The following is an 18791-nucleotide window of genomic DNA, read 5'->3' on the forward strand; positions in this document are numbered from 1 at the left end:
GGCTCTTGAAGGACTTGCCCTGGCAGTTGGCCCCATGCCTTCTAGGACTGCCACAGGGGTCACAGAGTCCTCATTTCCTCCCTGACTGGAACTCGTGGCCTTCCCTCTCTTCTCCAGGGAGAAGGGGAACAGGTCTCCCCTGCAGGCCACTCAGGGCTGGGGCTGTCAGTATGGGCAGGGTGGATGTGATTGCAGTGGCTTCTGATGCCTCTCCCTGTCTCCTCGTGACCCAGAGGTCTGTTCTTCCTCGTGGCAGTCCTGGGAGAGGGGATGGCTTTTTGGAGGAGCCTCAGGCCTGCCCAGATGTACAATGAACATACTGGCCAACATGGCCAAATGAGTGAGGAATACGTGCTTGTCTTAGTTTGGGCTTTCCTAAAAACAAACAATAATTTGAGTAAAAGTGATGTTGTGGGATGCTCAGATGTTGCCAGTAGGGAAGTGGGGACGTGGTTCAGGAAGGGGGAGGCAGCTGGTAACTCTCTGCTCTTAAACCAGTGGCTACTGTGGGCAAAATCAGGTTAGTCCTGTGGGCAGACTGGGAAATGGTGTCAAATACGTACCTTTCACCCATCCCACCCAAGGGCCAAGGTAGGATATTCACTCATACACCAACTTCCTAACTTCTTCTTTTTTTTTTGAGACAGAGTCTCACTCGGTTGCCCAGGCTGGAGTGCAGTGGCATGATCTCTGCTCATGGCAACCTTCGCCTCCCGGATTCAAGCGATTGTCCCGCCTCAGCCTCCCAAGTAGCTGGGATTACAGTCATGCGCCACCAAGCCAGGCTAATTTTTGTATTTTTAGTAGAGGCAGGGTTTCTCCATGTTGGCCAGGCTGGTCTCAACCTCCTGGCCTCAGGTGATCTGCCCATCTTGACCTCCCAAAGTGCCCGGCCCTAACTTCTTTAACTGACAGCTGCTCCTGGGAGCTGATACTTCCTGAGACTTGGAAGTCCCAGGGAGTCTCTGGTACAGATGCAAATCCTGGGGATCATGCAGGAGCTGAGGGGGAGGTCTGAGGGGAGCAGGTGGAGCACTGTCAGGGCTAGGCCAGCATCATCTCAAAGAAGCCTCACAACTGCTCTGTGAGAGTAAGTACTGTTTTTATTATTCCTATTTCACAGGGGTGCAAACTGAGGCCAGAGATGTTAGGTCTCATGCCTAAGTCACTCAGAGAGCATGAGCAGAGTCAGATCTGGCTTCAGAACCCAGGCTTCTAACCCCGGCATTCCATGGCTCTTTGCAAAGGGTCCTGCGCTTTTCACAAAGTTTTCTCATCCTAGCAGCTTACGCCTTCTGTCAGCATTCCCAAGCGGGAGGCAGGGCAGGCAGATGAGGAAACCTCGCAGGTCAAGGAACTGAATATTTAGCATTTCCTCTGTCCTGGGCATGAATTAGATGTTTTCAAACACATGGTCTCATCTAGTCCTCACAACAGCTCAGAGAGATTGGCGTCCCTTTCCCATCACTTCCAGACATAGAAACTGAGACTCTGAGACGTTAAGTAACTTCCTCAGGGTCACACAGCAGGATGGTGGCTGAGCCAGGAACTGAGCTTGAGTGTCACCGGACTCCAGAGACACACACTTCAGTCACACAAGCTGCTTCTGGGAGGCGAGTGACCCGAGAGATCTGTCTGCGAGGTTGGGTGGGGCCAGCACCTTTCCTCTGACCCCACATCTTGCCTTCCGCTCCGGGCTGGCCTCTGACCTGTGTTCCCTAAAAGCCAATCATAAGGTGGCTGAGGAGGTTCTTGAAGAAGAGGGAAGTGGGGTGTTAGGCTCTTCCCTGTCTTACCCCTGGGAAAGGTGCTGCCTCTCTGTGCTCTCAGATGCGGGGCTGGCCTTGGGGGGAGAGTGGGGGTGCCCTCTTGCTCTCCCGCCTGCTTCCTTAGAGCTGGATCTTCTTGCTCTGCCGCCCCCAGGTCCCCTTTCCCCACTCCTTTTTTTTTTTTTTTGAGATGGAGTTTCACTCTTGTTGCTTAGGCTAGAGTGCAGTGGCATGGTCTTGGCTCACTGCAACCTCCACCTCCTGGGTTCAAGTCATTCTCCTGCCTCAGCCTCTTGAGTAGCTGGGATTACAGGCATCCGCTACCACGCCCAGCTAATTCTTTGTATTTTTAGTAGAGACGGGATTTTGTCATGTTGGCCAGCCTGGTCTCGATCTCCTGACCTCAGGTGACCTGCCGGCCTTGACCTCTGAAAGTGCTGGGATTACAGGAGTGAGCCACTGTGCCCGGCCTCCCCACTGCTTTTAAAAAAGTTTTAAGGTTTATTTTAATAGTTTTTAGGGTACAGGTGGTTTTTGGTTACATGGGTAAGTTCTTTGGTGGTGATTCTGAGATTTAGTGCACCGGTCGCCTGAGCAGTGTACACTGTAACCAATAAGTAGTCTCTTATCCCTCACCTCCCTCCCCACCGCTTTCTACCTGCTGCTGCCACTTGGCAGCAGAGGGAGCTGAGCCCTCCATGTCTAGCTGATTTATGTTCACTGTTAAAACAATAATGTTTAATCTGGAAAGGGCTAATCAGTTTTTTATGCTGATTATGAATAGGCCAGCTGTGCCTGCTTCTTTATTCATGGAGCTTCAGAAACAAGCCCATTTCCCAGGCCAGGCCTCCTTGGTGATTTATGCCATGGGAGGCCCTGTTCAAGGGGAGCTCAACAGTGGCTTTACCTGTGCCACTTTGGAAGGGAAGCCTCGGCAACTGCTGGCATGTGCATAAGTGTGCGTGTGTGTGCCTGCATGTAACCGGGCAGTGTAGCCTGACCCCAGGTGGAGAACTGGACTTGAGTATGTACTTGTGTTTGAATGTGTGCACTTGTGTGTGTGTGTAGGTTGGCTGGGATGAGGCTGGGTGATATGCTTTGGCTGTGTCCCCACGCAAATCTCATCTTGAATTGTAGCTCCCTCATCCTGTTCTTGTGATAGTGAGTTAGTTCTCACATAATCTGATGGTTTTATAAGGGGCTTCCCCCTTCACTGGGCACTCATTCTTCTCCTTCCTGCCGCCATGTGAAGAAGGAAGTGTTTGCTTCCCCTTCTGCCACAATTGTTAGTTTTCTGAGGCCTCCCCAGCCACACCGAACTGTAAGTCAATTAAACCTGTTTTCTTTATAAATTCCCCAGCCTTGGGTATGTCTTTATTAGCAGTGCGAGAACAGAATAATACAGTGGGCTACCATTAGGATGGAAGGTAGGAGTTACAGGATCATGGTATTAGAAAGGCTAATCAGGATCAAGTACTCTAACACTCTGCTTTTACAAGTGAGGAACTAAGACCCAAGGTGAGGTGACTTCGCTGAGGTCCCACAGCTGGGTGGTGGCAGAGGGGAGACTGGGACTAGACTGCCCCCCCATCCCCGTACTCTTACTGAGAGTGCAGAACTCTTTCCACAGTGGTACAAATGGGGCAAGAGGGTTGGGAAGGAACTGCATGGGCTGCTTTGCTTGAGTTCTCTTGATTCATCACAACCACCCTGATGCCTCTGAGGAGCTTACATTTTATGGTACAGAAAGAGCTATAGACTTAACTTTGAAAGAGGTCAGCACAAGAAGAGAGAAAGTTATCTGAGGTTTAGGTTACAGCATTTGAGTGTTCTTGGAATCCGCAAATAGGGTTGTAGGAGGGGTGGATGGGGCTTTCTGGAGGAGGTGAGAGGTGAGCAGGACTTTAGTGTGGTCAAGAGGAGAACGTACAGAAAGGCATGGAGAAGGCCTTTGGGGCAGGACTGAAGAAGTCCTTTATGGTGTCACCTGAGGGTGGGGTCTGAACCTTGAGGCCAGACTAGGGAGGCCTACGTCTCCCAGGCCGGGGTGGGGCAGGTGCTGGGCCTGGATGGCTTGGGTGTCCACAGGCAGGGGCTACTGTATGTGGACTCTGCGTGTCCCCTCTCCCTGCTGGGGCTTCACCAATCATTTGTGTATTCATTGTTTGACTTTGCAGGTATTTAGTGCGCTTCTATGTGCTGGCCCCAGGGGTTATGAGGGTGAACAAGCTACCATCAGGGCACTATGATCTATTTATAGGGGAATAGCAGCTGTTAAATGTGTGAGGAGAAAAATAAAGCTTTAATAACACCTGTGGTAAGTGCCCTAGACTTTTCCTCTTGGCATTTGAGTGACTGCAGGGAGGTTGCAGTATTGAAGCTGAGACCAGAGGATGGTTAAGGGACAGGTGGATGGGACAATGAGAATGAGAATGCAGAGACCTCAGGATGGGAAAGAGCCTGGGTTTGTCCAGGGACAGGAGGGGCTTGGTGGCAGCAGGGCAGACAGAGACCCTGAAAGATGAGGCTGGAGAGCTGAGCTGGGTGTGCTGAGGGGGTCTGAGGCTGGTGTGGGGAATAAGAGTAGAACTCACTGGAAGACCAGTTATGGGGCAGTTATGGTCATCCAGGCAAAAGGGGACGGTGGCTTGGACATAGGGAAGTGGAGGGGAGAGGACTGACATATTTGCAGATGGAAACCACAGGACTCAAGGATGGGTTACATGGAGAGGTGTGGAGGAAGTGAAGGTGCCACAGTCACCTCCCCGGGTTCTGGCATGGACGGTTGTGGGTGTTAGCAGGTCATCCTACTGGCAGTTGGGGAAGGAATTTTCTATAATGCTGGAATTTGCATAGTTGCCCCCTCTTTCCTCAGGGTAGGAGCGAGTGGGTTGTGGTCAGAATGTCGGCAGGTGGCACCGAGCAATGTGGGGTTCAGCATTGAGAGGCTGAACAGCCTACGGTCCCTGGTTTCTAGATATTAAAAAAAAAAAGAAAACTCCTCAGCACCCTGATCTAATGAGAGCTCTGGGGTGTGAGTGTTTCCCTGTCACCGGATTTGTGGATGGAGAGGCTGTTATTTCAACAGCTAGAGCTGCTCCTGCACGTCAGCCACGAAGTCCTCATAGTGATGAGAGTCTGGCCTGGCCCCACTGCTGTGTGTGAACTATGGACTGTTGCCTGCACATGAGCGGCAGAGGAAATTGGGCTCCTTGGGAAGAGAGGAAGATGTCGCTTCAACTGAGCAGGGCTGAGCATTTGGCCCTGGTGCTGGGAAGGAATGACATTGAGGAGGAAGCCCGGGAGGGAAACAAGGACTGGTTTCAAGTGTCCTCGCCTGGCATGGCAGAACTAGGAAGCTGTGATGTTCCCCTTCCTGGTCTCACATCTTGGGGTTCACACTTGACCTATGTTCCCCTCATCTCATTCCCCAGCTTTCCAGCCCCACCACGACCCTGCAAGATATTGCAAAAGACTAACACTAGTGCTGTAATCACCGGTCTGTAAAATTTGTAAAGGGCCTGTATGAGGCTCCTATTGGCTGCTGTCACAAATTACCACACATTGCATGGTTTCAGTCAACACACATTTATTATCTTATCCTGCAGGCCAGCAGTCTGAAAATTAAGGTGTTGACTGGGCTGTATTCCTTCTAGAGGCTCTAGGGGAGATTCCCTTTTCTTGGCTTTTCCAGCTTATAGAAGCCACCTGCCTCCCTTGGCTTATGGCCCCTTCCTTCATCTTTACAGCCAGCGGTATAGCATCTTCCAGTCTCCCTCTGCCTTTTTTACCCTGTCACCTCTGCATCTGTCATGTCATCTCTTTCTCTAATTCTGCCCTTCCTACCTCCCTCTTGTAAGGATTCTTGGGTTGATATTGGGCCCACCTGGATAATCCACATTCATCTTTCCACCTCAAAAGCCTTGCCTTTGGGGCACCTGCAAAGTATCTTTTGCCACATAAGGTGAACATCTTTGGCGGGCTCATTTTCTGCCTACCACAGTGTCAGATAATAAATGTTTTAGGTGTTGCAGGCCATACCATCTCTCTGTCACAACTGGTTACCTCTGTAGTGGTGGCACAAGCGCAGCCATAGGCAACATGTCAACGAATGAGCATGCGCCCCAGTAAACCACAGGTCTACCAAGGCAGAGAGAGATGGGTCGCTGATCCCTGCGCTAGTGTTCTTAATCACTGCTCTGCTTGCTGAACTGAGCCAGTAGAGTTATGTTGACTGCCACCCCCCGACCTCCCAAGTGTGGACTTCGTCTCCCCAGTAGATCCATGGAGCCTGGGTTTACCTCCCTTTAAAATTCCTGGGCACTGCTGGTATCATATGCCAAGTGAATCCAGAAAGCTTTTTACTGGGTGCAACATCCTTGCGTGTACAAAGAGCTTTGGGGCTGGGTGCAGTGGCTCACGCCTGTAATCCCAGCACTTTGGGAGGCCAAGGCGGGTGGATCACCTGACGTCAGGAGTTTGAGACCATCCTGGCCAACACGGTGAAGCCCTGTCTCTACTAAAAATATAAAAATTAGCCGGGTGTGGTGATGCGCACCTGTAGTCCCAGCTACTTGGGAGGCTGAGGCAAGAGAATCACTTGAACCTGGGAGGTGGAGGCTGCAGTGAGCTGAGATCATGCCACTGCACTCCAGCCTAGGCAACAGGGTGAGACTCTGTCTCAAAAACAAACAAAAACACAAAGAGCTTTGGTATTTACTTGCTTTTGGCTCTGAGGCAAGCATCATAGCTTAGGCACATTTGCTGTGTGGCATTTTGCTACCTCCTGAAGCCCAGGACGTCTGTCCTGATAGCAAATGGAGCTGCTGTAAGTGAAGAATGCTATGCTTTGTGGATGCAGGAACAACTGAGGGTTGTCGGAAAAGGCCTTTGGGGTTTTGTGAGGGTGAGCTTGTCAGGTTTTAGAATTCACGGCCCTCATCAGAAATGAATGTGAGCCTTTGTGGCTGGGCGTTCACCTCAGTGGGCAGGAGCTGTGGATGGGGACCCCTTCCCAAGGGGGAAATGGGGAAACCAAGTCTGGATTCCTAGTTTGGGAGTTGCTGGCTTTTGTATTTCTGGCTCTCTCCAGTCTCTGTATCTCATTCTCCTTATTCGTGGTTCACACATGCTGTTCCCTTTGCCTGGAAGGCTTCTCTACCTCCTGGGTTCAAATGATTCTCCTGCCTCAGCCTCCCAAATAGCTGGGACTACAGGTGTGTGCCACCATGCCTGATTAGTTTTTTATTTTTTTATAGAGATGGAGTCTCGTTATGTTGTCCAGGCTGGTTTTGAACTGCTGACCTCAAGTGATCTTCCTGTCTTGGCCTTCCAAAGTGCTGGGATTACAGATGTTGAGACACTGCACCTGGAAAGCTTCTCCTTCCTTTCTTCAGCTAGTTAACTGGCTCCTCAGCCTTCAGATCTCTGCTGTTTGTCATCTTCTCAGAGAAGCTCTCTCTGCTCTCCCTGAGCAGGTTCAGCCCCTGAGCATAGGCTCTTATGGTGCCAGCTTTCCCTTCATTGCACTTGTCAGAGTTGGCCATTTTACTTTTATTTGTGATTATGTGGTTACTTTCTATCTCCTTCCCTTGACTTTTAAGTTCTAGCTGTAACTCCGGAGGCTGGTGGCTGTACCCACTTTGGATTTACTCCTCAAATGCCCAGTGATTAGCATCGTGCCCTGCACATATTAGTCACTTAGTAAACATATATTGGATAGATAAATGAATGATCCATAGCGAATATATTCTCCTTTATAAAATGTAGGCAATAATCTCTCCTCTAACCTCAAGAGAGGGTTGAGAATTACATACGAGCATTTTGAAGGGACCAGACCTTACCCAGATATAAGGAACTACCCATGGTTGAGCATTCAGTCCGTGCAGGGCAAAGATATCCTGACATTCCCTTGTATTGACCCAAGCTCAAATTCAAGGGGGAGGTGGTGGGTTCTCACGTGGGCAGGCTTGCAGTGCTGGGTGCAGGGCCCATCTTGCCTGGGTCTAATCTCCTGGTACCACCTCTCTCAACTGTGGTGGGGCATAAGCACTTGGCCTCTGGGGCTCAAGGCTGGCTCATTGCCTCAGTACTTGGATCACCCAGGGGTTACCTGCCTGGCCTGGGCCCTGGCTCTGGGTGTCTCTGGCTTCATACTGTACTCTGTCCAGGACCTCTGGTCTCTTTTACCCTAGAGATCTCTGTTACAGGCAGGGACATAGATATGTCACCCTGTGAGGCTATAGATGTTATTAAGATGGGGAATGCTGAAAGATTAGATTTATGATAGCCAACAGTGGATTATGAAGAATAATTTATCAAATGTCAGTGCCTGTGGCCTACAATTTACAGAAGGTTTGCTTAAACTGGGAGGTCTGATTGGACTGTCCCTTCCCCCACCACGAATGAATGACAGCTCTACTGGATGGCTTCCCAGGCTGGCCAGCCACACTGGGTGTTTATCTGCTTTTTATTAATCATTATTATCACAACATTTCCATAGAGTCCCTTCATCCACAGCTCTCAAGGTACCCAGCACCTAGGAGGCTCCCTCAGCCACCGTGAAGGAACTGTAGCCACTTCTGGGAGGTGTTTCAGCTCCCCTGGATCAGCTGGAGGGCCCAAGGTCCCCTCTCCCTGATGAGGACAGGGGAAATCTAACCTGAATTCCATTCATCTGTTAGGAAATACTTACCGAGTACCATCAGGTGTAAGGTGCTTTTGATGCAGTGCTGAGCAAAAGCAGATGTCTATAGTCTAGAAGAGAAGAGGGAGATTAAGCAAATATGAAGAGGTAAATGTGCAGCTGTGGCGATTGCTCTCAAGGAAGGTGCATGAACCCTGAGAATGTACGCAGGGGAGACTTCTCTGAGGAGGTGATGGTTCAGCTGTGATTGGAAGAATGAGTGGGGGAAGGGAGCCTTTTGGCCAGAGGGGACATTGTGTGCAAAGGGCCCATGGTGCATGCAGAGAGCATGCTGGTGGCTGAACGAGGTCATATGTTTCTAGCAGAGGGAGGAGGGTGGGGCAGGAGAGGTAGGCCGGGTCAGACCCCATGGGTCATGTTCAAGATTTTGGCTCTGGGAAGCTGGTGTAGTGACTTATGCAGAGAGAAGTGACATGATCAGCTTATGTTTGGGAAACTCACCCTAGCTGCATGTGGAGGCTGGATTGGAAGAGATAGGGCAGGCTGGTGAGGAGGTCATTGCAGTCTCTGGGGAAATGAGGGTGGTGGCTTACACTTACTGATGGAAGCAGACTGAGAGCCCGAAACTGCTGACTCTGTGCCCAGCACTCTTCACTGTAGCACTCTGCCCTCATAACTGGAGGTGTCATGTGAGGCACCCACTACTATGGCAGTTATTGGGGGGCTACTATAGGCTCTATTCTAGACCCTTTATGTATGTGGTTTCATATGACCCTATGAGGTCAATATTAAAATAACCATTTTACAGATAAGGAAACTGAGGTACAGTGGATTTGAGCCTTGGCAGTTTGACCTAGAGCCTGCTCTGGAATCACCAAGCCTTACAGCTTCTCAGGCTAGACTGTCCTGATGAGCTGATGGACGTGTCTCAGAGTGCGCACACAGCCATCCTAGAGTATGGGTGCCCCTGGCTTCTTTTCTTCCCTACCTGTCAGCCGCTGGTCATCATCTTGAGGGAAGAAAGAAGCTTGGTCTGACCTGTGATGCCCTTGACAGAGCCAGGTGGGTGATGGCCTTGTGCCAGGAGGCCGTTCAGCAATTGGCAAGCATTGTGCCAGCCTCAGTGCAGGAACAGTTTTGTAATTTCTGGGGTTGGCCCTTGTCAGGAGGGCCTCAGGTTCTGCTGCTGGCCCTTCATTTTCTTTTCGGCTTGGCAACAGCAATAGCTAATGGCTCTGCAGAACCAATAGTTTGATCTTTTGGAACCCCAGAAAGAACACAAACTCCATGGAAGACAAGGTCGGCGTGTCCTTGAGCTGTTATTGCCATTATTATTTTTATTATAATAAATTGCTCTGAGTGGGAAGCTGGTGGTGAGGGTATTCCCACCTTGAGGCAGAGCAGCTGTTGAGTGGGGCGGAGGCCCAGACAAGGAGTGAGGAGGGAGAGAGACACTTCATGCCTGTTCTCCCCTCTGATCACCATGGTCACATCAGAGGTCTCCTCTTCTTACCTTGCCGAACATTTCTTTCAGGATTGGAGGAAGCAGCAATGTGCAGGAAGCACTGTCTCCAGCAGGCCCTGCTAAAATACAAGTGTGTTTTTCTGAGAGGCTGTTGCCTTTGGACGTCTCCTCATGGCCAGAGACTGTGTTAAGTACACCCTATGTAATTAACGTGGTTCCTGTCATATGATGGTCCTGCAGTAAATATGTGTTGACTGATTGGCTTAGGCTAAGGAATAGCAAATTGGTTTCATTTCATATATGAACTCTGGTCAATTTGTAGTGGCTGCCTGGAGCACTGTGTTGAGATTCCAAGGCACCATCTGGGATCATCAGGAATGGACTAGTGATGTCTGGCATGGGTGTGCTTGGGGTGTGTTAGTTAGCTATTTCCACATAACAAATTACCCACGTCCCACCTACAAAACTTAGTGACTTAAATCAATAAACATTTGTTATCTTACAGTTTCTGTGGGTCAGGAATTTGGGAGGCTCTGGCTGAGTCTCTCATGAGGTTGCAGTCCTATGGAGGCCTGGCAGGGGCCGGAGGATTGTTTCCGAGACGGCTCACTGTTGTCAGGAGGCCTTGGTTCCTTGCCACATGGACCCCTCTGCAGGCTGCACCAGTGTCACCATGCCGTGGCAGCTCACTTCTCCCAGAGCAAGCAGCTCACTTCTCCCAGAGCAAGCAATCCAAGGGCGAGTGAGAGGCTCGTCACAGCCTTTATGACTAGGTCTTGGAAGTCCCATGCTATCGCTTCTTCCATGTGTTCTTTGTTGGGAGTGGATCATTAATTCCAGCTCACACTCAAGGGAGGGGAATAGGTGCCCCCTCTCAAAGGGAGGAGTATTATTTAAAAGTTTATGGACATGTTTTATTTAGTTAATTAATTAATTTTTAACATCCAGTTGGTACTAAAAAGATTCTGTTAACACCTATCAGGGCATGTCACTTCCATGCTTAGGACACTGCAGTGGTTTCTCACCCTTTTCCCCCCTAATAATTAATTAATTGTAAAGACAGAATCTTGCTATGTTGCCCAGGCTGGTCTTGAACTCCTAGCCTCAAGCAGTCCTCTTGCTTCAGCCTTCCAAAGTGCTGGGATTACAGGTATCAGCCTCCATACCTGGCCATTGTGAACATATTTTAAAGCTATCACGGGGAAATGAGTGTGCTTGTGCCACTTGCTGTTACCGTCAGGTCACCTTGGAAGATACAGGAATAATTCTGAAGAGGTGGGTTACAAATCAGACATGTTTAAAGGAGAGGGGCAGGAACTGCAGCAAAAGCAGGTATTGGCTGGTAGGGCAATGACAAGATATAGGGGTATCTGGGGCAGGTCCCTGGGAAGTGGTACAGGGAGAACTGGATGGGTTCCAAACAGAGGTGTTGGAGAGGTGGTGGTGGGTTTTCTGCCCAAGGCAGACATCTGAGTTTTGCAGAGTCCTAGATAGCTGGAGTTATTGTGTCTGCCTTAGGCTGGGGGTGGGAAAGGGTGGGTGAAACTCTCTCCAACCACTTCCATTAGTGTGGACAGATACTTGTCTCTCTGCTCACCAGGCTCCAGTGGATGGCAGCTGGCACCCAGCCAGGTGTAGGGGGGGCCAGCTCGAGACTGCAGGAGCCAGATGTTGTTTGCTGCTGATGCCATGGTAACCTGCCCTGAGTTGGTTCTGCCCCAGGTGCCCTAAGTGGGAACTGCTTGGTCTTGGCATCTAGGCCTGGGCTTGCCTGCTTTGAGGCAGGCTTCCGTCTGCATCTGGAGCCAGGCATTTCAGTGTTTGTGAGACGCATTATTGATACGGTGATGTAGTTTCTAAAACCAAAATCGGCCTGACGTGACGGAGTATGGGAACAGCAGGCTGGAATATTTGAAAGTGGGCCATCTTGGAAGAATTCAGCCATCCCCCATCCTGTGATTGGGGAGCCCCTTCCCTGAGGGCCCTGAGGCTGGCCACGCTGCGGCATCTGGAGGGGCTGTTTAAGGTACTCCAAGCAAAACTCCTCAGGAGGCGTCGTGTGGTTTCTCCAGAAGATCCTGACTTCCTGTCACCTTATTTTGGTCTTGGCCAGTGCTTGGCTGCTCAGTGTGGCAGTTTGGAAACATTGTCCAGTACCCTGGCTTCATGGGACTCTGCAGGGTGGAGTTTCTGGATAGTCTCTTACTCTGCCCTTTGACTCGGGTATGAGGTCACTTGGTCTCCTGATTCCCAGGCTCATGAAGCCAGACTGCTGAGGACTTAACTGCCCCAGATTTGTCAAGCCCCTAGGGGATGACACATTTTTTCTTACCCCACCCTCCCCGTGCTTTTTTGCTCATTAAATGACAAATACTTCCCCCCTTCGCACATGTGTGCACACACACATAGAGAAAGAAACCAAACGATAAAAAGCCAGAGAAACTCTTTTTCTGATTATTTTTCCTTTTCCAGACAGGGACATCGATATATTTGAATCACGGGCCGACAGTAATTAAAAAGCACATAACTAGTCATATTAAAACGCAGTTGTTTTACTTAACTGATTTTGCCGCTAGACCCAGAGCGGGGGGAAAAAAAGAAAAGGGGAAAGAAAGCCTTAGAAAAGGAGGCAAGTTTCTGTGAGTGACTGGAGGCAGCTGAGGGCCCTGCTTGAATCTAATTGCTGCAAATGCTGCAGTTTGTTTCTGGTAATGGTTTTCTGCTGAAAGGGCTGGGGGACGAGGCCTGATTGGAGGGGGGTGGTGTTTGTTTCAGCTGCATGGGGGGTTTAATTCTGCTTTCGGGACAGGGTCTATTTTTCCTTACCATCTATCAGCATAAAGTACTTCCACTGAATACTTTGAATCAAGGTTCCATTTAGAGATACTTTATTCATATTTAATTACAGGCTGCAGCACCAATCTTTAATTACCTTTTTTATAAGCCAGCTAGGAACATCCACTAGCAATCAATTATCATGTGTGTGTATGTGTGTGTGCTTGCTTAAGCACAGGAGGGTGTAGGCGTGTGACTTGCTTCCTGATAGAGAAGGAAAAGATGGCTGCAGGGACACTGGGGAGGTGGTGGGGTGGGGTGTCTGTGTGACAGGTTTCTGGTGCCCAGTGAGGGGTGCATCCTCATTCCCCATGCCTATCTTTGCTTCTCCTGGTGGAACTGGGGATGTGGGCAAGTCCTCACAGCTGGCTCTTGTTCAGGGTGCTGAGTTGGCCACTGGGCTTGGGTGGTATCTTGGGGCCCCCTTGATTCCCCTGGTGGGGATGGGGAATTGTGGGAGGCCTCCTTCATGTCCTCTGGGGATGTGGTGGACCAGGCTTCCTCTCGCCCTGGAGATTAGGATCTGCTCGCCTCAGCTCTTTCTTTCCCTCACCTCCCTGTGGGGTGCTCTTGGCAGCTGTTCCTGCTACACAGCCCTAGTGATGCCATGCCACTCTTCAGTTGCAATGACTCTGCAGTGCCCCTGCAATGACACTGGCTTGAAGACTGGTTGTCCTTCTCAGACAATGAGCACATGTTCCTGGGAGTCAGGTGGAGGCTTGGGGTAAGGATTGATGTCAGATGACCCCCAAATCCCTTTTCGGTGGGAAGATTGGGCCATTTTAGCTGCTTGAGAGATGAGGGTGTGAGTTCACAGCTCTGCTCCAGAAAACCCTCTGCTTGGTGCTCCTTCAGGAACTCCAGAGGGCTTGCAAAGGGACTTGGTGTTGATCTCATTTTGTAACAGCTGGGGACATTGCCGAGGCTCTGCCTTCCCTTCCATTCCTGGGTCCCTGTCCCAGCAAGGGGGTGGGGAAGGGATGGAACTCACATTTACTGGGTCTTGTGGGGGGCCTGGGCACCAGGTCTGTGTTTTTTTCACTTATCCCTGCTGGGGCCTGAGAACACTATATCCATCAGAGACCCTTCAGTTGTGTGTGGCAGATAACTGAGACTGACCTAAGCAGGAAAAGGAATCATAGGGTGGGTACTCAGGCATGGCTGGATCAAGAGGCTCAAACACCGTGGCCCGGGTTCACTCCCTCTTTCTCTTGGTACTCTGCTTTCTTCTTTGTTGCTACTATGTGACCCTCAGCAGTTCTACCCCAGGCTTATATTTTTATGTTCAGGTTCAACTGAGAAAAACATCTATATCAAACGAAAGTAAAATGATTGAGTCTGATTGGACCAGTTGAGTTACCTGTACATCTCTGAACTAATGCATGTGGCCAGAGATATTCAGGGTCCTGATTGGCCAGGCCAGGGCCTCACACCTGCCTTGGAGGAACAGGTGTGCTTTTTCTATTTTGGAAAGCTCCATGTTTGAGGTCTTTGGATTCATAGGAATGTGGGGACAGGAAGGTCTAGCCATTTCAAAGGGAAGAAAAAGTTGATTCAGTTCTTCTCCAGTGGAATAGTGGATTCAGTCATTCAACAAATTTGTTTGGCACCAACTAGTTCCAGCCCTGTTCTAGGGAGTTGCAGGGAATTCAGCAGTGAACAGAACAGACAAAAATCTTTGCCCACTTGGAGCTGATGTCCTAATGGGGTTTATAGAGATGATGATCCCATTGTTTCCCCATCCCAAACCCAGGCCCAAGATAAAGGGCTCTTATGCTGAGAAACTCAGGGTGATTGGGTGGATGACAAGGGAAGAATTTTGCCATTGGGAGTCTAGAATTCACGAAGGAGGAGAAAAGACAAGTGTGTTTTTGGTGGAGCAGGGAGAACCAGACGCTGGGAGAGACACAAATAACAAACCAACCAGGATGAAGGGGGCCAGGGAAGCGAATCCCATACCCATCTCTCCTGACAGAGAAGCGTAGGCCTTTCCTCATGTGGCCTGGGCCTTTCATCTGGGCAGGTTGTTGATAAATGGGGATGGAGTTTAGTGAAAGCTACAACAATGATGACAGGGCTGGAGGGAGTGATTTATGAGATGAGATTAGGAAAGTGATGGTGTAGCCTAGCAGATGGGGTGGGATGGTGGCTGTGGGTCATGTGACATCTGAAGTCCAAGGAGAGGAGTGGAGGGGCAGGGCAGAGTGGCTGCTGCAGTAGCAGGGACAGAGGGAGGAAGGGCTGTGCAGACTGAATAGACTTCAAAGCATGAGGGCCTAGGAGGGTGGGCCAGGAGAGCAGGCAACTATACATGCTTGTGCATGTGTGTGCACATGTCTGGACTTTCCAGGATTGTGAGGCTGCACAGAGGCTTAAAGAAATGGAGAGGATTAGGATTTCAGCCTTGGCCAATCTTGGAAAAGACCTTTAGGGGCCTCTTTCCTAGTTGGCAGAATATTTGGATCTGGACCATGTAGGTGTGACCACTCAAGTCAGGGAATTTTATTTCCGTCAGGAATATTGGTATGGCATTTCTAAGAGGGAAGGAGGGAAGGAAGAAAGAAGAAGGAAGAGTGAGGAGTATATTTTCTACTTCATAGAAAAAGAAAATTAGGCACAGAAAAAGCAAGGGGCTTTGTCCAGGCCTACCTTCAAGTGGCATTGCAGGTGATGACCTAGAGCAAAGTTCTGGCTTGCAGCCCTGGGGTTGCTCAGGCCGGAACAAAAGGTGGTTGTTGGTCTGGAGCCTCTGCCCAGGATTCTTTGAGCTCCCCTGGTTGGTAGAATGGAAACATCCTCTGTCTGATCCCTGAGATACTGGGGCTGCCCCGGGCCCACATTCTGTTAATGCTGGATTGTCCATATGTAAGAGCCTAGAAGGCACAGTGGTGGATAGTTCAATGGGCAGATAAAGCTCAGTTCTGAAGAGCACTTCTTTGGCCTTTGATGGAGGTGCTTAGGGGCCCGTGCACGAGTATGAGGATGCGCCTTCCATGTACGTCTTCTGTCCCCCTCCCTCTGTATGCTTACCGTGAATGTCCAGCAGTGGAGGACCAGGCAAGACCCTGGGCTGGTACACAACTGATAAAGCACAAAAATCTGTCCTGGAGGCTGGGTGCAGTGGCTCACGCCTGTAATCCTAGCACTTTGGGAGGCTGAGGTGGGCGGGTCACTTGAGGTCAGGAATTTGAGACCCCATCTCTATTAAAAAATACAAAGATTAGCTGGGTGTGATGTCACATGCCTGTAATCCCAGCTACTCAGGAGACTGAGGCAGGAGAATTGCTTGAACCTGGGGGGCGGAGGCTGCAGTGATCCAAGATCATGCCACTGCACTCCAGCCTGGTCGACAGCGTGGGACTCTGTCTCAACACACACACACACATGCACAACACACACGCACTCTCTCTCTCTCTCTTTCTCTCTCAAATCTGTCCTGGGGGCACTAGGCAGCCCTGACTCTGGCCCATCTTCCTGGCTCCCTCTCACTGAACTGCGTCACCTTTTTCATTGCTCTGTTCTCTCCACTCCCGACAGATCCATGATTTGTTCCAGAGCTTCGATGACACCCCTCTGGGGACTGCCTCCCTGGCCCAGGTCCACAAGGCAGTGCTGCATGATGGGCGGACGGTGGCCGTGAAGGTCCAGCACCCAAAGGTGCGGGCTCAGAGCTCGAAGGACATTCTCCTGATGGAGGTGAGAGCCCTCCCTTTCTCCTTCCTGTGTCCTCAGTCTATATTTCCCTGGGATCCAGGCCGCCTAGGTGGAACTGGTTCAAGCTGGTGAGTGGAGTGTGGCCCTTCAAGCAGCAGAGGGAGAGGAGAGCTGAGATTATGACAGAGGAGGTGTTATGACAGCTCCGTGACCATGAAACCCTGTGGCAGCATGGGTTAGTTCTCGATTTGTCCCTGGAGTTCCCAGAAACTGCCTGTGATGGTCTCAGAACACACTAAGTGGCTGCTAGGGGCCAAGGGGACCTCAGGGAAGGGATGTTGTAGAAATGAGCTGAACCAAAGGTGTGTTTTTTGTCTACCAAAGGGATAGACAAAATTACATCTTAATTTGTTAAATTGTAACAAAAGGGAGCATGTGGTCAACAGGGATATAAAAATGACATACAGATCACATAGAAACATCTCTGCAGGTTGCAGGTTTGCTTCTCTGGTACTTATTTGGAATGAAGAAATTCACGTGTCTGAACGGTCCTAGGAAAACCCTTAGTGGAGTTTTCTAGCTCTGTGCTCAGAGTAAGGGTGGAAGGGGCTGAGCAGCCACTGCTTGAGTCAGTAGCCATCACCCCCTACGGGGAGGTCAGCAATCTGTTTAATTTGTCAGTATGTCCCTTTTCTTCCTTTTCTTGTTTCCCTTCCTTTGCTCCCCTTCCTCACTCTGGACTCTTAGTTTATTCTTTCAACTCTAACCAAACTTGATGCATATATTGAGGGTCTTCTGCACCCTATGCTAGCTGGGTGCTGGGGACATGAGAGTGAGTGAGCCCCATCTTCATCTTGGGGTAATCCTCATTTAGTGGAGACAGGCGTGTAAACAGTCACAGCGTGTTTGCACAGTGCCATGTAGCACTGTGCCTGGATGGATGGGGCACCAAGGGGGCTGCAGCAAGTTGGTGACTCTTGAGATAGCCAGGCAGCGGAAGGACAGCCCCGCGGGTGTGAGGGCCTGACTGCTTGGAGGACAGAGTGTACTTGGATAACTTCAACCTGTTCAGATGGTATGAGCTCGAAGTGGAGATGAGGCTGGGAAGGTAGGTAGGACAGAACACGGGGGGTTTGTATTCCAGGCTAAGGCGTAGACTGGTATATATGGTCAACACTCACTACATATTTGTGGATCTGAGCAGATCTGATTTTTTTCCTGTAGTCAGTGGGGAACCATTTAAGAATTTTAATCAGGGGACTGTCATGATCAGATTTGCATTAGAAATAAAAATCTGTTGGGAGTCTGGAGAATGGATCGGAAGGCAGAAAGACTGTAGCCAGGAGACGAATTGAGCTGCTGCATGGGTCTGAGAGAGAAATGATGTGAAGTGAGGAGTGTAATGGGAGTAAGGGAGATGGATGGGTTCAAGGGGCAGAATCATCAGGATTTGTGATCAGCTTTACACATGGGGTGGGGGCAAGGACTGGTATGAATGAGAATGAGACAAATATCTTAGGTTTCTGGCTTAAGTGATTACGTTTAGGTATATTTAACTATATACAGTAGTTCCCCCTTATCTGTGAAGATACATTCCAAGACCCCCAGTGGATGCCTGAATCCTCAGATAGTGCCCAACCCTATATACGCTGTTTTTTCTTATACACACTGGTATGGTTTGGCTATGTCCCCACCCAAATCTCATCTTGAATTGTAGCCCCCATAAGCCCCACATGTTGTGGGGGGGACCTGGTGGGAGGTAATTGATTCATGGAGGCATGTCTTTCCCATGCTGTTCTCATGATAGTGACTAAGTCTCACAAGATCCGATGGTTTTATAAAAGGGCAGTCCCCCTGCAAAGGCTCTCTTGCCTGCCACCATGTAAGATGTGCCTTTGCTTCTCCTTGGCCTTCTGCCATGATTGTGAGGCCTCCCCAGCCATGTGGAACTGTGCGTCCATTAAACCTCTTTCTTTTATAAATTGTCCAGTCTCAGGTATGTCTTTTTAGCAGCGTGAGAACAGACTAATACACATACATACCTATGATAAAGTTTAATTTATAAATTATGCATAGTAAGAGACTAATAATAAAATATAATTATAACATATAATTATAATAAGAGTGAGGTGAATGTGGTCTCTTTCTCAAAATATCTTGTTGTATTGTACTTACCTATTTTCAGGACACAGTTGACCTTGGATAACTGAAACCTTGGAAAGCTAAACTATAGAGAAGGGGGACAACTATTTATCAGTCAGGGTACAGTTGGGGAAAATACCTTGCTCTGTGTATTTCAAACAGGGAATTTAACACAGAAAATGGAGTTTACAAATGATGTAATTGCCAAAAAGCCAAATGGGATGGAGAGACAATTGCCAACAGCAGGAAGCCAAGGCCACCCTCAAGGCAGAGGGACAAA

General features: G+C 49.6%; 1 protein-coding gene across 5 annotated transcripts in view; it reads left to right on the forward strand.

Annotated features, from left to right (window-relative positions):
- Positions 1–18791, forward strand: part of ADCK1 (aarF domain containing kinase 1) — a 139833-nt gene that overhangs the window by 76474 nt on the left and 44568 nt on the right. For all 5 annotated transcript variants that reach the window (XM_034937936.3, XM_008960989.4, XM_003808886.4 and 2 more), the window contains one exon: positions 16253–16411. In XM_034937936.3, the coding sequence (XP_034793827.2) occupies positions 16253–16411 (159 nt within the window). The remainder of the gene's footprint in view (positions 1–16252; positions 16412–18791) is intronic.

Source organism: Pan paniscus, chromosome 15, assembly GCF_029289425.2.
Source record: "Pan paniscus chromosome 15, NHGRI_mPanPan1-v2.0_pri, whole genome shotgun sequence".
In the NCBI taxonomy this organism is placed as follows: domain Eukaryota; kingdom Metazoa; phylum Chordata; class Mammalia; order Primates; family Hominidae; genus Pan; species Pan paniscus.